This window comes from Hesperophylax consimilis, chromosome 10 (genome assembly GCF_061612785.1).
Source record: "Hesperophylax consimilis isolate HC1 chromosome 10, BYU_Hcon_1.0, whole genome shotgun sequence".
Taxonomy (NCBI): domain Eukaryota; kingdom Metazoa; phylum Arthropoda; class Insecta; order Trichoptera; family Limnephilidae; genus Hesperophylax; species Hesperophylax consimilis.
Window position 1 is genome coordinate 34,407,599 of NC_142845.1, and position 21,534 is coordinate 34,429,132.

Genomic DNA, 21,534 nt, shown 5'->3' on the forward strand with positions numbered 1-21,534 from the left:
GTGTACCCGGCGTTGCCGGGAGTTATCCTTAGGACATAGACGCATCTATCACCGTGGACTTTTCTGTAGGGCTTTTTAAGATATATAATTCCGTAGTACATTATTTTGATGTATCTCATAAGGTTTAGCCAGCGTTAACAATGTAGTGCCTGAAAAAAAAAAATTACGACTTGATTATAAAACATCGACATTTCTCTACTTTCTATAAATATAATTTGCATGTATTATATATGTAAACCTTCTGGAAGAAATTCTCTAAATGATAGTGAAAACCCTATCAAAATCCGTTCCATAGTTTACAAGAACTAAGCGCACAAACAGACAAACACGGATAGCGACTTTATTTTATAGTATTTAGAGATTAAGCCAACTGTCAAAACAAACAACCATAGATATACCAAACAGAACCGTAGATGCATAAATAAAATGTGAAATCAACTCGTTGGAGGCGTGATGCCACTTCCTCCATCTTTACACGTCCCATGCCGATCTGGAGAGCGCAGATCTGCGCAGCGATCTGAGCTGAACAGCGATCAGCAAAATATCTCGAGCTGCCACTGTATTGACTGCGTAATCTGCTTCAACAAAGTTGTACATTTTATAACTGTTGAGAAGGGTTAATTTCAGATACCTACCTATGTTGGGACACTAGTTTCCATTTATGATGGTTTTACTGTTGAACTTCTAAAACCTCGTAAATGGAATACAGACAATAATAACAGAGTAATAAATAAAACTTCTTAGGCTGGAAGCAGTTTTAGCTAAAAATTTGTATGTGGGAAAAAATTGCGATTTTGCATTTTATTTTTAAGTAATTTCAAGGGACCGAAAAACAAAACTTTTTAAGCGAGTTTCACTGCATACAAATAAACCTAAAAATGATAATATGTAAGTCAGATCTCTAAGTGTGAGTAATACAAATAATAATATGTGAATTTTGCATATTAGGATATACTAAAAAATATAGCAAATTAGAGATAGGTTAATTAGATGTTTTAACATTAATATATATTGAATAACTTATTAATTCATTTTTATGCATAATAATAAGGAAAGGTTTCCACTAGCAAAGTGCAGTAGCTTGGAGGGGGGTGGTTCAAGATTGAAAAATAAAAATTATTTAGATTTGATTAGTGATTTTTAATCTTAAGTATTTTATTATGTATACTTAGTGTACGGTTTATAATACCTTGTTTCTTGTTTGTATTTTTATATGGACCTTAGAGGAATTGCACTATACACCTCAAGGTCTGAACTAACTGTTTATTATTTTCTCACCAATTCACCAGTGTTGATTGATTTTCATACATTAGAAATTTAGCCAAATCTAGTTTTCATACTCTACTTTCAAATGATTTACCCATAATTTTGGCTTTTTGGCATCCTGTTTTGTCTATTTTTAATCATAATTCACTAATCAGGGATTTGGAGCAAAATATTTTTTCCATGTCAACACTAAAATAACTGCTCCAGCTTGCTGCAAATAAACTCCATTATTCATAATATGCATAAAGCCAATCTTGTAATCTTAAAAAAAACACAATACAGAATTTTCCATATAACAACCCAATTCAGTTTGCAAAGATTAAAAAAATATATATTTTTAACCCTCCCATAACTACACGGGGTATCTTAGTAACCCCACCATTACAATTCTCTTAATGATGGCGAAAATTAAATAAAGTGTTTTCCAAGAAGAGGTCTTATTTTGAATAGCCCGCTATTTCGGTAGATGTTACTTTTGAAGCTGTCATTTGACAAGTAGAAACTACGCCATTCATAAAAATGCAACGATACACGCTTCAACAACGCATTTAAATTATTAAAATTCACTATAAGAATGGTGAAAATTTGGCAGAGATGGTTCGTAAAACTTGAACATTTTTGGGTCATCGTGAAGCACCTTGTCGGACCGCAATACAGAAATTGGTGGAAAAATTCAAGCTGTAAAATCCGTGCACGTCGCTCAAGAACAGCGGAGAATATTGCTGCTGTAGCCGAAAGTGTTGAAGAAAACCCAGGTTTGTCCATTCCTCGTCGTTCTTTGGAATTAGGAATTCCACAAATGTCATTACACCGTATTTTGCATAAAGATTTGTGTCTTAAGGCTTATAAAGTTCAGTTAACACAAGAACTCAAGGCGGCCGATCATCAACAACGTCGTGTCTTTGCTGATTGAGTCCTTGAAATGCGTGATTGAAATGATCCGGAATTCCATAGAAAAATCATCTTGAGTGATGAGGCCCATTTCCACCTCGGTGGCTTCGTCAACAAGCAAAATTGTCGCATCTGGGGCTCAAAAAAGTTATTGTTGAAAAGCCTCTCTATCCTCAACGTGTGACTGTTTGGTGCGGTTTATGGTCCGGTGGAGTCATTGGACCTTACTTTTTCGAAAATGAGGCTGGAGCAACAGTTACGGTGAATGGATTGCGCTATCGAGAGATGATTAATGATTTTTTAATGCCGGAATTGGATGGTATTGATCTGGACAACGTTTACTTTCAACAAGACGGCGCTACGTGCCACACAAGCAACGAAACCATTGATCTTTTATGATTGAATATCAAAATAACACCTCTTATTGGAAAACCCTGTAGTTGCAATATTTTTTAATGTGCATTAAATAATCTTAGTATTTCCTTATTATAATGGATAAATGCATTGGGGTAACTCATTAACCCCGCTATCTTCAATTATCGAAGATTCCTGATGAAAATGATAGTGCTCCAGATTCAGGCCCAGCTCCCAACCCCCTGATCGTATTGTATATTATCATTCTCACTATCATTTTACATAGCATTTCATTAAGAAATCCATTTTACTGTAATTTCAATCTACATAGCATCCTTCACGTGTTAATTTCCAACATAAATTCTTGTTTATTATTTTCAGATTTTAAATTTTTGACATCTCCAAATACCCCCAAGTCCCTAAATTTGATATGAAATTGGAAATCCTTTGAACTAACTTGAAGACTAACAAATAATAACAATGAAAAGTATGTCCGTATTCAATTTGATTCTCATTTATTAATTATATTCTCATTGTTTTATTGTATATACTAGATTTTACATTTCATCCATAAAAATGATTTAAGTGTGACTAGTTCAGATCTCAGCTTTTCTTAATTTATCTTTTGACATTGAATGATTTTTACATTATATCGAGTCAAAAAGGATTAGGTACACTCACAATTCGGCTCATTACATTATCTTTGAAAAATGTGTGCATGTTCTATCTGTGATTATTAAAATATTGTTCATCCACAGACAATTATCATTACATGATAATTGTTGTAAAATTGTCTACTTTCCATTAAAGATATGAGTGGACGAATATGTTATGTTACTAAATCGAAGTTATGAGTAAATTGATGTACATAATGTATTAACAATTGTAGTCAGATGTCAAATGGTTATCAAAGGTCCATAAAATATCTGAGATTGTCCATGGAGTCAGGTGAAATAACACCTTTATCCGCTCATGTCTTAATTTATTCTATTTTAATTTTGGATACCTTTAAACTGTTCTTTCAATGTTTCTTCATATATTTTTTCAATTTTAATCCTATTGTGATGTGATATCACCTTTTATCAACTTTGCAATCCACAAAACTCAATAACGGTTCTTCTTACAGCTATCGCCCGGGCGCGAGGGCTCCGACACCGACATGGAGCCCCAGGGCACCCAGAGCGCGGACTGCGAACCCACACCCCCCTTGCTGCAGAGACGGGGCTCCAAGAACAACTTCTTCATGCCGCCCGGCGCTGTTGAGCTGGGCCACCCACATCATAACCAGAGGCATAGCCCTTATACGAGAGCGAGGTAAGTAATCTGACCTACCTTTCTTTGCGAGCGTATATCATCACGGCTACAATCCTTGGAAAGTCTTGGCCGCCTTTAGGAAACACCTCCACTCCACTTCCTTGTACATAAACTGCGCTAGTGTCCTCCACACCATTCAGCCACCTAACCGTTTACAACCGAGATGATACGAGAGTGAGCTTGTCTTTGAAATCTCTCTCTTCTATTGTAACCAGTAAGTCGCCCGGTTCTAGGGGATCATAACTAAGGGCTTTACTAATGTAGCACATTAAAATTCTGTTGCGAAGGGCTAGGCTTAGGCCTCCCAACACAAAAAAATTACACTGCCGACCATAGTTACATACGGTGACCGGGTATGTCATCAAAATGACAATTCAACACACCTCCAAAAAGTGATATAAAGTCATGAAAAGTGATGAAACAAAAACTAGGTTAAATAGGATACATATATAACTACTTTCATCACTTTTAACCCTATCCCTGCGGGAGACGCACGCCTGCGACGCACTGTACATGCCCTGTACGCGGGTGGCACATCTGTGCGACGCAAAGTTTCTTCGGCGTTATGGGTATGAAACATGCTTGAGCACGGTAAAACTTATACTCCTAAAAAATCTCACATCTTTACACTACTGACATCTTACGATATTTATCCATAATACGTATCCTAATCATGGATACAAAGATTTGAAGGGATCTTCCAACTCAGAGCGAAAAATGAATCAGTTTGAATTCTTCCCGCGTCTTTACACACGTTATTGCACAGGCGCATTTTATAAGATTCTCAAACAGAGACGCTCGCCGTGTAGATTACATTGTTTTATCGAATTATTGTTTGCTTTTTCGTGGATATGAACTATTTTAATTACAATGTACATTCATCTGATTTATCATATTTTAAAATAAGTTCAGTTACATACATTTATTCAAACTATTGAAGAAATATAAAATTTCGTCAGTGTTAGATTATTTTCAAATAAAGATACGTGGTTAAAACTTTTTTATAGTGAAAAATCAAGTGTAAAGTTGTACAAGTTTGACTTTTTATCAATTTTTGAAAGTATTTTTATTGCCAAAATACAAAATGTCGGGTCGTGGTCTTAATGACGAAGAAATATTTGGTGCTACTTTAGAAATAGATTCAGATTTTGAAATTAGTGACAGTGACGTCGATAATAATTGCGAAGCTGCTGAAATGCATGAAAGCCATGATTCTGCCGTTATGCGTTGAGAACTGTTTCAAAATCACGATAAAAAAATATATTAAGTGATACATATTTACGGTGACATAATAACAGAAAAATTATTTCATTATTTTTGTAAATTTAAGTGTAGTTATTTTTTATTATATGAACCTTTTTAAGTGTGTCAATATTTCATGTATCCAGTCAAACGCGACATCGCACCCATAAATCAACCACTTACATCGCACCACAGTTGAAGAGCTCTACTCCGGCATGTTTATAATCATGTGTAACCTTTTTTTTTGTTATTTGTTTTTGGGGTATTATGCCGTGTTGCGCTAACTCCTTCCTTAGCCTAAGGAAGGAGTTAGCGCAACACGGCATAATACCCCAAAAACAAATAACAAAAATACTTTTGGCCGTGAAAATCTTAAATCATATGTGTATCGTTATCCTTGAAATAAACATGGCCGCCCGGGCATACCATATCAGTTACATTATGAATATATACTTCGAATTTTTATCAAGCCCCATTGATGTTCGGATTGTTTATTTATACTTGAAAAGATAATTCAAGACATAAGCGACGTATTTTTTAAAACAAATTTTAAAATCCATGCGTGATTATTGTTTAAAGTCATAAATTAGATTGATGATAAATAGCCCCGCGTGTAAACGAAGTGATACAAATTAATGACGCATAGAAAAGGTTAATGACTCAATATCACTTTTTAAAGGTGTGTTGAATTTTCATTTTGATGAAATATCATGGAACCGTACATGATGAAATGACAGGGGTGTGAATTTCATGTACAGAATTACACAATATCAAAATTGCACATGGATAAAATTACATGTATAGGAATTACACGTCAAAAAACGTAACTTAACCTAACTTTTGTTTTTTCTTCAAATATGAAATTCTATTAGACAAATAACCTTGCATGGCCGTGGCCAATAGGCACAATCAAAAAATTGTTCCACTTAATATTGGGATATGAGGGTGCTCTCATCAAAATACAGAAGTAGCTATTCTGATGAAAGTACTTTCGGTAAGTTGTATTTTATTTTTATACATATTTAAACACATTATCTGGTAAGACAGTACAATTTACAAATCCATCAATTCGCAAAAAACAAGTAAGTATTGAAAATAGAATCAGCTGGCACAAAATTGTGTGTAATTCTGTCCTTGTATAATTCTGGCAGTGGAATACAGTATAATCTCGTTAATTCGAAATCCAGCGGTCATCAAAAATCAAATTTCGAATTAACGAATTCCCACTTAATTCGAAATTTTATGAAGAAAAAAAAAAAAAAAGACGGCGAAAATGGAGTTCCTCGGCCGCCCCTTCAAATTCGGGTGGTATCTTTGGAGTAAATTCGTATTAAAACGAATTATTCCCGTTTAAATCGAATTTTTGCAGCCGATTTTCGCCGCGAACGGCCCTTCAAGTTCAGTTATTCTAAGCAAATTCATAAAAATACCACACATTTCCGCGTAAATCAAATTTTCGCGGCCGATTAACATCACGGCCGGCCCTTTAAACTCGGATATTGGAAAAACACGATATATTTATGCGTAAACCGAAATTTCGCGGCGGATTTCAGTCACAGCCGACCCTTTAAATTCAGATAATTTAAGTAAATTTCGTAAAAATACGTCATATTTCCGTGTGAATTGAAATTTTGCGGCCGATTTCCGTCACGCCGGATCTTTTAACTCGAAGTAAATAATTAATTTACTTTTAATTCAAAGTAAATTTAGTAAAAATACAATATATTTCCGCGTAAATTGAAATTTCGGAGCCGATTTCTGTCGCGCTGGATCTTTGAAATTCAGATATTTTAAATAAACCCGTAAAAATGCGATATATTTACGCGTAAATTGAAATTTTGCGTTCGAATTCCGTCGCAGCCGACCCACTGAATTCAGATATTTGGTGTAAATTCATAAAACTACCACATATTTCCGCGTAAAACGAATTTTCTCGGCCCTTCAAATTCGGATATTCGAGATAAATTGGAAAAAATACGACATTCCAGTGTAAATCGATTCCGATTTACAAAATAATAATACTAATTAGCGCGATGTATAACCACATAAAAATACACTTTTTGGCATTTTACCGTTATGGCTGTCTTTTAGATTCAGATTTACGAAATTTTATGATTTATTGTCGCAAAAGTTTTTCGAATTACAAAAAACAAATTTTCGTGTGCAGACAAAAATAAATTTCGAATTAAGAATTAACGAATTTCGAATTAGAAAACCATTGTGTATAAAAAAAAAATTCTGTGGATATTTTTTTGGAGAAAATTTCGAATTACGCGTTTTTTCGAATTATCGGGGTTCGAATTAACGGGGTTCTACTGTATTGGTATGTGAAATTCACAACAATTTGGGTACACTGGATAATATTTCAACCTAGCCCTAAATTCAGTACTTAAAACATTAATTTTCATTTACCATTGCTTGTGTCATTTCTTTCACTTGCCTGTGCTACATAGGTTGAAAGACCAACTTGTTTTTAAATTTTATTCTACTGTTTTGTTTATTACATTGACTCCATACAGAAGGCCCAGAGGAAAGGTTGTAGCAGGTCATAAATTCCGCAAACCTTGCTGTTATATGTAATAATTGACTGGATATTGATTACATGTCATATTTATGGCTTCTTGTGGTTTATAATCCTCGGATTTTTGTAATACCCTAAAATTAAAGCTCTGTTAATCCTACGGTTCCGTGCGGAATGGAACAAAACTAAATTTATTTTATTTTTTCAAGAATTATTAAACTCCAGGAGACTACTTCCTATCACTGTGAAACAAGTCTTTTACCAAACTTCTGAAGAGTGGAAGATACTCTTTGTATAACCAACGCCTCTCCCATAGCTACATTTTGCTACGATTGCTACGTTTGGTTATATAACAGGGGTGCCTGGGTTCATCGGGTGAGGTGTGTTCAGGATGCGCCTACCCATCAGCTGCGTGGTGTGCCAGATCGGGAGAGGCTGGTTTGGAGAGACCCTTTCTCCTCCTAAACTGGTCTCTCGACCCATCGCCTTGCGCCGCCCGCAGTGGGAGGGATGTATTCATTCGTCTGTCACTCCTGGACGCACTGATTTCTAGATTCCTACACACCCTTCATACCTTTTTCCTTCAAAATTTTCACACTGTCCACAATTAGCCAAGTCTATAGCACCCCCTGTCAGAGTTTGTATGTAGTGAAGCAGAAGGGATTAGAATGGTCAGATGTGGTCAGTAAAAATCTATCGATTCTTACAAAAAAATCTATTGATTTATCCAAAATACTATTCTGTACAAATTTAACATTAACCAATCTCATAGTCGCCGCACTTCCGGGCAGCTAACAGATCCCTAAGGTGTTTGCATGCTCGCGTGCTTTACCGCTGAAGCACCAACAGTATATTCTGTATGAAATTAAATTACAAAATTTTCATTTAACACTGAGCATTGTCTATACACAAAATAATTTTCTTATGTATATACTTTTTCCCTATTTACATGTAAAAAATATTTTTGAATTGTTATCTACCAAGTCAATCCGTGAGAAATAGTTAGGATGCAGGCGAATTCTCAAGTTTAATTTAGTGGTTTATAAGACTATCTTTTAATTACTGTCTGTATGTATGTTTTCTCCTTAAATAAATAAATAAACAAACTATTCCTTAGAACAGAAAGAGTCCCGTGATCGCTGAATTCAGCATATTATAGACAGCAGTATGTATAGTTATTTATTTTGTAAGAAAAAAACAGATTTTTATTTATAATAGGCAAAAATAAATATATTAGAGGTAAAACATTGATTAGCTTTTTTAGAGCGTAGAGCATTAGTGGATAGGCGAGCGATAAGCAAAGCACAAGCACTTCACCATGCAGTCGCGGTGGTACTGAGCAGGGAATCAGGGAACCAAAGGAGTGGAGGTGAATAATTTGGAAGACCCTTGAGGCGCTAAGGTATTGCTGACATTGAAAAATATCGCAACCAATTTTTGCATTACTGGTTAATAAAAAGGGATTATAATGTATTTGCAGGCCGATGGACCCCTCAGGCCGCTACGGTGTAGAGGAGCAGCAAGCCCAACTGCAACTCCAACAACAGCAGCAGCAAATGCAGCAACAGGCGCTTCAAGCCCAACTTCAACAGCAGATGCAGCAACAACAGGCGCGCCAGCAGCAGATGGCCATGCAACAAGGGGGCATGCAACAAGGGGGCATGCAGCCCGGAGCCATGCAGCCGGGGGCCATGCAGCAGGGCGGCATGCAGTCCCAGCAGCAGCGCCCATCGCCCACCATGCAGCAGAGGATCAAGGCGCTGGGGGTGCCCACTCCGCTGGCTATCAACAGTCCTGTCCGAAGGTGAGTCGCGAACGGAAACATGATCGTCTAATGATGTTTGCTAGTGATATCTGAGTTGAGAAAGTGAAATCTTCTGGCCATTTTTGATCACTGCTAAATATTTCATGGAACCTAATTTGCCTTACAATGTTATGCCTTTCATCAAGGACTAGTATTTACTAGCTTTGTCCGAGGTGTATGTATAATATTATACAGTGTCCAGAAACCCGTAATACAAACGGGAAGTTGGTGAGTCTTCATCACATTTAGAGCCGATTTTGTGGCATAACTTTTTTGATTTGACATTTTCGAGTAAATCAAGTCCGAAGATGGAATTTTTTTAGATCAAATTTGAAAAAAATCAGTCATAAGGTAGTTATTATCAGCGTTTTAATATATTTTCAAATGCACTGAACTGTAAACCCGGCTCCAAAAGTTTTTGTTTAACCTTTTAGTAGTAATTTTTTGCATTCTCTATGTGATGTAAATTCATCAATTTCCCGCTTGTGGGCTTAGCACGCACTGCAATTAAACGCAGCGGTTTAGGAATAGCTGAAAATGCCAAAACCGCGTGCAAACACGCGCTGCAGCTGATTTTTTTACTTAATTCTAAGTACTATTCTTAACTAGGAGACGTAAACGCCCTGTGATTGGTCGGAAAATCTAACAAATCTTACACTGCTACCTCACGAGTTGGTCGGCCGCATGCATTACAACATGGACAATTTTGTCCAAGGTTGCACTGCTTAGACTTGCACACGGGGTTATCACTGTGGTATACAAATTATTTCCAAAAAAGAATTCATATTTTCTGGAAATTTTATAATATTTAAATTGGGATTTGTTGATTTCATACCAACCTGATTGGAATTGACCTTGCTGTCGACCGACAAAACCGAGGTACATATGAAGTCACGCATGCCCTGTCAGATTTTGGTAGTTTTGGCAGATTTTGAAAAATGCAAACTTAAAAAAAAAAAATTATTTAAGTTAGAAGGTGAAATTGAAATTGAATGGAATTCCTTATTTATAGTCTTCTTAATGAAAAATCAATAACGATATTTTAAACAAAAATTACAAGAATATTTTTACTTCTCAACTCAGGTCCACGGCTAAAAACCATGTTGCAGTTTATTGTATCATTCAAATATCTATATGCAATACATTTAACCTGTTTTTTGGAAACTTAAACATGATTCTAATATACATTCCCTGGCATCTACAAATGTTGACTACTACAGAATTATTGATGTGAGATATTTTTTTTACTAAGTGTATTGTATATGGATGTTTCCAAGCATCTATCTATCACATCACGAGCTTGGTGTCATTCACTCACCAACATTAAGACTCCTGGCATGAAATATATCAATCAGAAGGTAACAACCATTCCATCATGGAACCATTCTACTTTCACTTTGTAAACTTTGAACTCAAAAACAAAATCATTTTTGCACCAACAGTTAACATTTTGCTTTCGCTGTTACGTGTTTTCCAAATTAAAATTTATTATTTCAATTTTTAGTTACAAAGCTGAAAATCAGTTTTGCCAAGTTTATTTGCATGCCTCCCTTTTGTGACGGAATGCCTGATTAACAAAAATATGTCTTGGAGTGTGTTTTGTCTTTTTTTTATTATGATTGTTTATCTTCTATCTGATTTTATGATTTAGTATTTTTTTAATGTAACATGGTGTCCGGAAACTCATTTTGCAAAGAGAACTGTGATAAAAACTAAATAAAATATTCATCACTGTTCAGGCAAGTCACCAAACCACAATATTCATTTTTCAGATACCCTGTATCGTCAGTTTTCTGCCAGAAGTCATTAAGTGACATTTTTGTCCAAAGTTGGATGTCACAACCTACCTATTTTGTCATACTTTATCCAGTAATTAATTATTTATGTCAACACATTATTTATAGCTAATTGAGAACTCTAATAGTCACCCAAGTGTATATAATACCAATAATTTTTAATACAAAATCACGAAAATATTTTAATGGCTTTTGAAAGTGTGATAATTTGCGGAAATGTACATAAATTATGCCTAGAAATCACTTAAACATTTTGGTGACTTCTTGCGAGACAAAAATATTACCATTTGTTGTTTCATGTTTCCAAAAAGTCCTTATTTTCCTATTAGCACACTTCGGCCGGGAAGGTAGTTCTACCCGTTCGGTCGATTGATGCTTAAGACCGGGAAGGTTAGTTCTACCTTTTTCCGGCCTCATTTCAATGGCATAAAAGACAGAATTATTATTTTTTTATATTAATATCATATACCAATCTCTTTGTTAAGGTCTCAACTATATGTACATAATTATCGAATCGTAATGCAAGTCTTCTTTTTATATTTATCTTCGTGCCTTTCGTTTACATCGGTATTTTAACAAAGGATAGTATATTATTATTTATTATAATAATTCAATTCCTGGAATGAGCGTTTTTATGACCGTGAAATCCGATTCGACACAAACTATCTCTGTTCCGCCCCACTCAACTCCTATGTGCAAGCGAGCGAGAGATGTCGGGCGTATTTAAAGAAAGCAGGTATGGGCAAATACCGATAGGCAGACCGTAATAAACATATTACAAGGTTAACGAGTTGCGTTTCAAATAATATTCGATTTTCATTTAGTACTTTTATAGCTCGGGTATGCTGAGTTACTACGTAGAAATTTTTATTAAAATATTTTTGAAGATATAGCCATTTAAAACAAATCAAAGAAATTCAAGCGTAACCTTTACTTTCGCCCGGAGACAGCGAAGCGCCATCGCAAAAAATACCCAGAAGAAATGTGTTAGTATGAATAAAACAAAAAATTAAAATTCCCACATAAAAGCAATTGTAAAATATCTTTGTTATTTATTTAATATCCGTGGTATAAATATACCATACACAATAATTGCGTGTCACAGAATACAAGCATAATCAAACACTGGTAATAATGTAAACAAAAATAACAATTGTCGCATTTGATCATAAAATGACAACAGAAAGTATAAAATAAATTCAAGCTCTAGAAGGAGATACAAGTACATACAAAATATTATAAACGTGTTTGAGTAGACTTTTTTTTTTTTTTTTTTATATTTACTCCACACAGGAGGCCCTGAAGAAAATAATTTCCCTCAGGGCCTATATCATCTTTGGGGATGCTGTGTGGAGGGTCTTTTTGTGGAGAGGAAGGAGTGAATATGGGTCTTGAAGAGTCCCATGTTGTAGGAGGGAGGAAACACCGAGGCCGGCAGTTCGTTCCACAGCCGAGCTGTTGAACTTAAGAACGAATCGTAGAAGCGACCCGTTCTCATGTGACAAGTGTCAACTGTGTACAAATGTTGGGCGCGCGTTTGGCGTGTATCCCGACTACGCACCGGTGCCGAAGGGATCAATGACGCTAGTTCCTCAGAGCATCTTCCATTGCAATACCGATAGAACAAGGACAGCATACCTACCTGACGCCTGTGCTCTAAAGATTGCAGTCCGTTTGTTAAGATTGGGGAATCTATCAAACGGACCGCCCGTTTCTGCACAGAGTCAAGGGTTTTTTTCAGGTATTTTGGGGCTCCAGACCAGAGATGGCTGCCAAATTCGACAGTAGGGCGCACTTGCGATTTGTACAGGGTGAGCAGTTGTGTACTATTAAAGTATCTGCGGGCCCTGTACAGTACGCCCAGCTTCTGAGAGGCCAACTTTACTCTGGCTTCGATGGAGCCCCCGTACCTGAGCTGGTCACTTATAGTTACACCAAGCATATCAATGGAAGGCCTGTTCGGAAGATTGCTTCCGTTGAAGGAGACTAGATTATCATTCAGACTTAGGTTTAATTAATGATTTAAAAGATATTATAGTATAGCCTTTTTGTACCTAGCTTCTGTGCAGTTAAACAGATCCGCTACATCTGCATACCTATTACTAACTTCATGTAATCTAGGTTGAAATGCTCAGTCCTGGAATTGTTACATTTAAAAGCATTTTAGAACGATTAGCTCTTGTATATGAAATTCAATGATGTTAATTAAATCAAGGCTGTCTACACTACCATTTACAATTTTCAACATAAATATTAAGTCAGATATAATTAGAGCTTGGATATAACCAATCAAATATAGCAGAAACTTAGTCAATTATCTCAGATTCAACATTTTGTTACTCAAAAGACTTCTGGCAGAAAACCGACGAAATGTTCAAAAGCCGAAACTGACCAAAAATCGACATTTGACAAGGACAGTTCATCAAATGTGACGAGATAAACAGACTGAACCCTCGAGTTACTACTGCCAAGTGCGTACGACCATGCCTCTAGCACCACGCTTTTAAATGAATGTCTCTACGATAAAGAGCTCCGTGTGTGCCCATTATTCTATAATATGTATTGTTTGAGTTTGTAAGTTGATGAGTTTCCGCTCAGCATGTGTACGATTCCTTGGTTGTTTAATGCATTGACTAATAAATCACCTGAGCACTTTCCTGCTATCCTAATCCTGCTTGCCCTTTCCTTTGCAGGTAGAAGTTCTGAGTGGTCAAGTAATTTTTGTTTTGTAGTTGGCCTAAATATACATTACCGATGACAGATTGTTGAATTGAATTGTGTTTGAAAGGAATCAATTAAGCTGTAAATATACCAGACAGTTCAAGACTGCCTCTTCTTTGGGTAAGGATATTCCTTTTTTATTATTTTCTTTTCTTTTCCTTTTTTGAGTATTATTTTATAGCTAAACACATGAACATTTTCAAGGTGCATACTTTTTCTTACTGCGAGAACTCAATTCATGTTAATCAAATTGTAAAAGTTTTGTTTAATCCAAATTATGACATGTATAACTTACGGTCCATAATTGGATACAAGTACAAGCAGTGAAATGGTTAAATGATTATCGAGATTTATTTTTGTGATATTTGGTCCTGTTGCGCTTCCTCCTTTAGCCAACAATTCAAACAGTAATTACAGCGTACATCACCAGGGCAGATGGTCACTATATCGACACATCAGGATGTTGGAAACTGTAACATTGTCCGAAACGTTGCCCGCAGAAGGAAGGAAGCCCAACATGACATAATACTCCAAAAATAAATTATGATAATATTTTTTGCCTTAAAAAATCTAAAATCATATCAGGCTAAATGCTGTTATTTTTTTTAAGTAACTTTTGTTTGAAATAAAGAGATAGGCAATGACGTTACAATATATGTAGACGCGATGTAGAAATCTCAAATTGGCAAGCCAAAAGCAAGACAATTGTACTGCTTTTGATTTCGTAGTTTTAGTACTAAACTGCCAAGAGTCGCGTAAGGTTGTGTGCTACCTCTAAGTAAATTGCATTTAAACAGTGCAACAATGTCCCCGTGCGTGATAAAAAAAAAATTGTTACTCGGCAAACACCAGTAAAAGCTACGAAAGAAGATTTCATTCGTAAATACACACAAATTATTTTATTAGTATAAAAAATACAATTATTTGTATTGTTTCCCGAATATTTTCAACTTCATCAGTGAAAGCGAGATAGCGAACTTATTAACACATAAGTATAAGAAAGACAACCTAATAGCAGTAGGTCGTCTTTTAGTGCAAGCGAGTAAGCTTACCTTGTTATCTCCGTCACACCCGTGATGTAGAATGTAGTATTCTATGCAAATAGTCGTTTATTTCGTTCATACGCACTTCTTCACACATAAACAATGTATGAATTAAGAATTTACTGGAAATATAAGAGTGTGTCTTACCTGCCACATTTTATCTTGAGTTTGTCAGACAATACCGAGTAGTTAGAAGTATTGTAACGTCATTGGAGATGAGACATTTTTTACTCCATTTTCTCTTAAAATCTGAATGATGCATTTTTAAAACCTGATATAGAGATGACTACATTAAATTTTGTATTTTTCTTGAAGAGTGTTCTCTAGTTAGTAGCACTTATTACATTCCTTTCTGCATATGATTATTCAATCACCCTCTACCATAAAACATCCATATCACATACAAATTCACCAACCAAAACCACTAACTATATGTATTTCTTATATTCTATAACATTTATGTACATATTATTATACTTAATTGCAATTATACAACAATCTAATGTAATTGCATTGAACTATCGCAATCTTCTTCATCTTTTTACATAAATTAAACGCTTTTAGAGCTTGCGAATTAATACATTTTCTACTTGTGTCAGTTGTCAAATTCTGAAGTGAAATTCAAAAAAGTGTTGCAAACCTAAAAAAAACAACTTTACTTAAAAATTATATTTCACTTCTTATTATTTGTATTTGATGCAGCCAAATAAATGGAGCAAAATAAAATGTTTTTTTTTATATATTTCACTTCAATCACAAGCATCGTTTAATTCCCTAGTTCATGTTCTTTCCCTGTGATGTTTTCAGTAATTTCGGTTTGGAATTTGACTTCTGTTTGCCATGAAAAGAAGGAATTTACACCTAACCTAATCTGGTAGGGATCTTTTATACTGAAAATAATATACTTAGCATAATTATATATATATTTATTCATATTTGGATTATTCATTTTTTATCTGCATGTAATAATACTCTTTGAATGACATTATTGTTTTGTTTTTTTTTGTACTATTTTTAATGACATTTGTTAATTTTGTTACCAATGATTTAAAATAATACCTAATTGACAATTCAACCCAACAGAAAAATAAACATAGTGGAAGATACTCTCAGTATCACCCTGCTACGAGACCACCATTCAAAATCGACAAGTTGTTTGAAATGACTTTAGCTATGTTTAGTGACTAGATGTGATTATGACAACTAATCACAAATGATAATACACCCCTGTTCTACAAATCTTTCAAATAAACAGAGTGGAAGATACTCCGTATCACTCTGCTACGAGACCACCATTCAAAATCGAAATGTTGTTTTATGTGGCATTAGCTACGTTTAGTAACTAGATCTGATTGGCGAGATACTTTCCCAACCTTCTCCTCTCCTGTCTCTCCACCACTTAAAACTTACAATGTTCCCAAAATGGGAATGCCATAGTTGGACTTGCTCCAGGCATTTTAGACTTTAGTGCAGTATAACAGTATATGATGTCTCAAATTATTATGTATTTCATTTGAATGGTTGTTACTAATTATATATTGTTTGTTTTATTTGTCTATCTGCTTTCTTTTGGCCTCCAAAACATAGATGGACCTAACAACATTCATTCACTCAACAACGGTAAAAACATGTAAAAAGAATGTGTTTTTGTGTGCTATGCGCTGGTTTTACGATTTCCTGAGTAGCCACTGTTACATGCGCTAGTTTAATGTTTTTCCAAAGCTAACATGATACATCGTATTTTCATTTTAAATCTAATTCCATAACCATTTTGTTTGCCAGCTAACTTTTTCATAATATTATGCTATTAAGGTTAAACGTAACATATATTATAATCTACACTTTCATAGATGGCGTTAATTTAATTATTTTATTAAAATACAGTTTTTGCAAGTTATGCTTTAAAATGAAGACGAATTATTTGTTCACGTCTGTACACACGCAATATAAATATATAGTTTGGTATACACGGTGTCCGGAAACTCGTAGTACAAGCGGGAAACTGGAGAATCTACACCACATGGGGAACCCAAATAAACATAAAGTTTTTTGATTTGAGCATTTTCACAAAAAAAAAAAAAACCAAAAAAATATATTTTTCAGCTATTTTAGGGTTAAAGTTTTTTCTGGTGGTTAGGGTTGAACAACAGATGTTTTAACCCTGCAGAGCAGAAATATTTTATGATTACACCGGATTAAATGAAGGGTGATTTCAAAATAATGCTTCAAATCCGAGTTTCTTCATTTGTTTTACTTTCAAATAGTTTTAATTAGTTGGGTACTTTGATCTTCATTAATAATTTATAAGAATTTGATTAAAAAAAAAAAAAAAAAAAAAATCAACTTCTAACTCGATTTACTCGATAACGAAAGCTCAAATCAAAAAAATATATACTACAAAATCGACTCCAAATGTGATGTAGATTCACCAGTTTCCCGCTTGTACTACGAGTTTCCGGACACCCTGTATAGTACTCAATTCTTTAAAGAAAGGCATACAAATACAAAATTATATCGGTAATTCAATCCAATACTGTATATATTTACGCGGTACTAAGGAAAATTCTAAAAGTTCCGGTTAGAACTCCGACGGAAGAAATATTTAAAAACATCCAAGTCAATGTACAATAACTTTATTCAATAAATATTTTATTTAAAATTTTAAAAAATATGTCAGAGCAATAAGCCAAAATATACTCATTACTCCCAGTTTGAACACATCTTTTGGACAGAGAAATATTAAATTCTATGCTACGAAATTATACAATACTCTATCAAATTAAACAAAAAAAATAATGGAAATGAATATATTTAAAACAAAAGTAAAAACATGGCTGAGGGAACAAAGTGATATTCACCTTACAAACATTATGAAGACGATGTAAAGACAACTTGAAACTAAATACAAAAGTTTAAAAACTACAGGCCTCAGGACAGGAAACCCTAGTGAGGAGGACTGTGAAAAATAAAATTGAATTTATACCTATATTATACTTTATACCTACATCATGTACAAACTTTGTAATTGAGACCAATTAAAATGAAATTAAAAAAATTGTATGCCTTTCTTTGAAAGATTTAATGTTTTGTATTGGCATAACTATTTATTCATATTGCGTATGTACGAGCGCAAACGAATATTCGTCTAAATGTTTTAAAGCATAATTTCCAAAAATGTGTTTTAATAAAATAATTACATTAACGACATCTACGTAGCGTTTACCTTCATTATGAACTTTGAAATCATCCGTATCTTAAGGAACATTTAGTTTCATATCATGAAATTCTGCAATGATTTTCCCACATCACATTGTTGAAGCGTTTGGTATTTTGGTTAATTTTTTGATTTGATAACTTACTTACTAGTAATAACTTGGATTTTATTAGTATATGTGCAGTTCGGTAGGTTTTATCTTTCATCACACAAATACTGTTGCCAGTTTCATGCGTGTTTTAAAAACGCATCATAGAGTTTTCATAAAGTAGAACATTCTTCATTCATTAAATCTCATTTGGTTTTGTTCATTATCTCACTATATATGTATTAACTCCACACAGGAGGTATGTTGGGGATGCTGTGTGGAGGGCATTTTTAAGAAAAGCGTTTGTGTGGGACTTAGGGACGTGTTGTAAGAGGGAGGAAACACAATTTGCACAGCCATTCTCATGTGACAAATCAATGTTAAGGGTGTAATATTACAATTGAAGCATTATTCAAGATGTTTCTTTCCCTTTACGCAATTTTGATTCACGTATTATAAATCTTTATTACACTAATAATATATTTTATGATTTGAAAAGGTTATTCAATATAAGGCTAATGCTCATTAATATAATTTAGATCCAACCCCGGAACACCGACGCAGCCCCGTCGACCCGACTTCATCGGGGTCAACGCGGGAGGCGGCCCGGGCACAGTGGGGCCCGGCATGATGGGCAGCATGATGATGGGCGGCGGGGGATACTGCACCGAGCGCCCCGTGCCGCAGCACGCCTCCCCACAGCGCCGCTTCCTCTCCGAGGGGGAATTGGCCCGCGCGGGGGCGGCTGGGGCCCAGAGGCACACAAGCGACAATATCCGGGAGCTTGCGGGATCACCACAACGAGGCGTGTATCTTTGGAAAGACACAAGTCCTGGACAGCCGCCACCGCGGGAGTTCTACCGTAGTCCGCTCTCTCCGGGCGCACGCCCCCCACCTCCACCTCCGTACCACCCCGCGCTGAGAGGCGGCGTGGCTGTCCTGCCCACCCAGCCCAGCCCCCACGCCCCTCGTCGCACCCAACACCACCCGCGCCCCATGAGCTTTGTACGGGCGCTGGAGGTGTCGGACTCGCTGGAGCAAGGCGCGCAGGCAGCACCGCAGCCCGCCGAACGCGCCTCCGTGTACGACATGAACTATGAGATCTCCGTATAGGGATGGCCCCGGCACTAAAGGTGCCGCCCCTCCCCCCCCGTATTTATTTCGCCCCCCAGTCCGCCCGCCCTCCCCAGTCAGTGGTGAAGTTAACACGTGCCATTTTGTAATTCGACGTTATGTGTATTAAGTGTAGACCCTGGAGCAAGTGAATTAGCGACTAACGTGTGTGTTGTGTCGATGTCAGTCGGTAGGAGCGCGTGTCGTGTTGTGTGGAGACGATTGGGGCCGGAGGAAATGTTTGGTTGTTTCCACGAAACGACGTGTGATTCTTTCGCTAACTTTTGACGATATCGGAGTAACCGAACAGACGACAGTGCGTTTGATAATTAATTAATAGTTAACGTAAGATTATCCATTTCTGATTATTGTGTGAATTCACGGTAGGTGAGGTAAGAGAACATGTTTTATCCCGAGACTCGATTGGCTCGGTTCTGTCACCATATTCTAAATGCTTCTTCCCTGTGACATGGGGGATCAGGACCTCTCATCGAGCCTTAACATAATCAACATGTATGTACATATTGTATTGTATATTGGAATATTGTTATTTTGTATTCTAAACAAACAAATCAACTGTATCATAATCATGCGATACTTTGTTTTTGATAACAGCCTTGTTTTTTGACATATTTTTTGTTTAAAACCTAGTTTTAAACAAGTGAAATACCGAAATCATATTTTTCATTAAATGTAATCCGAGAGTGATAAATGTATATATTGTAAGTGCAGCATTAGGGAGTGCCGGATACTACTGTCATTTTATCCAAAGACGACATCCCACTCTGTAAAATATTAACGCCTCTTGTACTTCTTATTCCATATCATTTTGAAATTATAATTTATGTTAAGTTCCTTGCGACCTTTTAGAGTGGATATTTTTGACATTGACAAACACCCCGTAATAATAATACCTCTCGAACAGACTTATTTTACTATCTATAATAATTACGGTATCATACAATTATTTTTTTATATATACTGGTATTGTATGATGGGTGCAGTTAGAGTGGTAGCAAGCAGATTTAACTTATTTGAATTATATGTAATTGTTTAAAAAAAATACTTGTTTTATTTTATTTATCATATGTCGTCTCACCCATATATCCAGGGATACTTCGTGGCTAACACGGCCAATCTGGATGTATTCTTTTTTTTTTATCATCTCCACTTTTCATCAGTTCTGGGAAGGTAAAGGGTACGAGGGTTGGGTAGGAATCTAAAAATCAGTGCGTCCAGGAGTGACAGACATATGAATATATCCCTCCCGCTGCGGCCCAAGGCGATGGGTCGAAAGACCAGTTGGAGAGGTGAAAGGGTCTCCCCAAACTAGCCTCTCCTGATCTGTCAGCTGGAGGGCAGGCTCATCCTGAACACACCTCACCCGATGAACACGGACATCCCTGCTAAATTACCAAATGTAGGTCTTGGTTATCCAATAAATGGTTCCCGGGGCGGCGGTACCCAAAACCGCCTTCCAAACTAAAAACACGGTGTCCTTCTTGAGATTCTGTTTTTATTTACGACCGCAGTAATGTGGTTAATGATTACGGTTGATGAACCTTGTATTTATTTATTATTATTATTTTTTTTTTATTTACGCCCTAATGGGCTTTTACATGAAAATATACATTTACATTGATTACAATAGTTGAACATAAGAAGATAAATGGAGTTAATTGTAAGAAAGCAACACATATAATAAAATTTTGTGCAAATTAGCAAAACACTAATAAGATGGATTCAATATAAAATATACCCAAGCATGAAATAGTAAGTAAAAGAAAGTTCAACATAAAAAGTAAGTAAGTGGGTGTGTTTAAACCCAGTATTAATTGTGAGTTTAACAAATCGATAAACCAATATAAATTAGAGTGTAACTTACTCGTGAGGTAAAGAACATTATAACAGAGATTTAAAAAAAAAAAAAAAAAATAACAAAATAAGAGTTGCACCTGTAAAAAGCAAAAACTAATAGAATTTAGCAATATCGACATGAATAAGAAATAATAAGATCTGAGATGGAACATAGTGTTATGTATAAAAAGTAGTTAGTAGGTATATGCATACAATTATAAGTGTATAGTAGAGCAAATAAAAAACAAACAAATATGGATATAATTTACTTGAAAGGTTTCGAATGGGAGAAGATGTAATAAAATTATTA

General features: G+C 35.6%; 1 protein-coding gene across 1 annotated transcript in view; it reads left to right on the top strand.

Moving 5' to 3' along the window:
- The window catches only part of Zdhhc8 (zinc finger DHHC-type containing 8), a 43,785-nt gene extending 23,240 nt beyond the window's left edge, over positions 1 to 20,545 (top strand). The window contains exons 7-9 of the mRNA XM_089636866.1: positions 3,638 to 3,825; positions 9,069 to 9,392; positions 18,794 to 20,545. Of these exons, the coding sequence (XP_089492992.1) occupies positions 3,638 to 3,825; positions 9,069 to 9,392; positions 18,794 to 19,367 (1,086 nt within the window). The 3' untranslated portion in view covers positions 19,368 to 20,545. The remainder of the gene's footprint in view (positions 1 to 3,637; positions 3,826 to 9,068; positions 9,393 to 18,793) is intronic.
- The last annotated feature ends 989 nt before the right edge of the window (positions 20,546 to 21,534 follow it).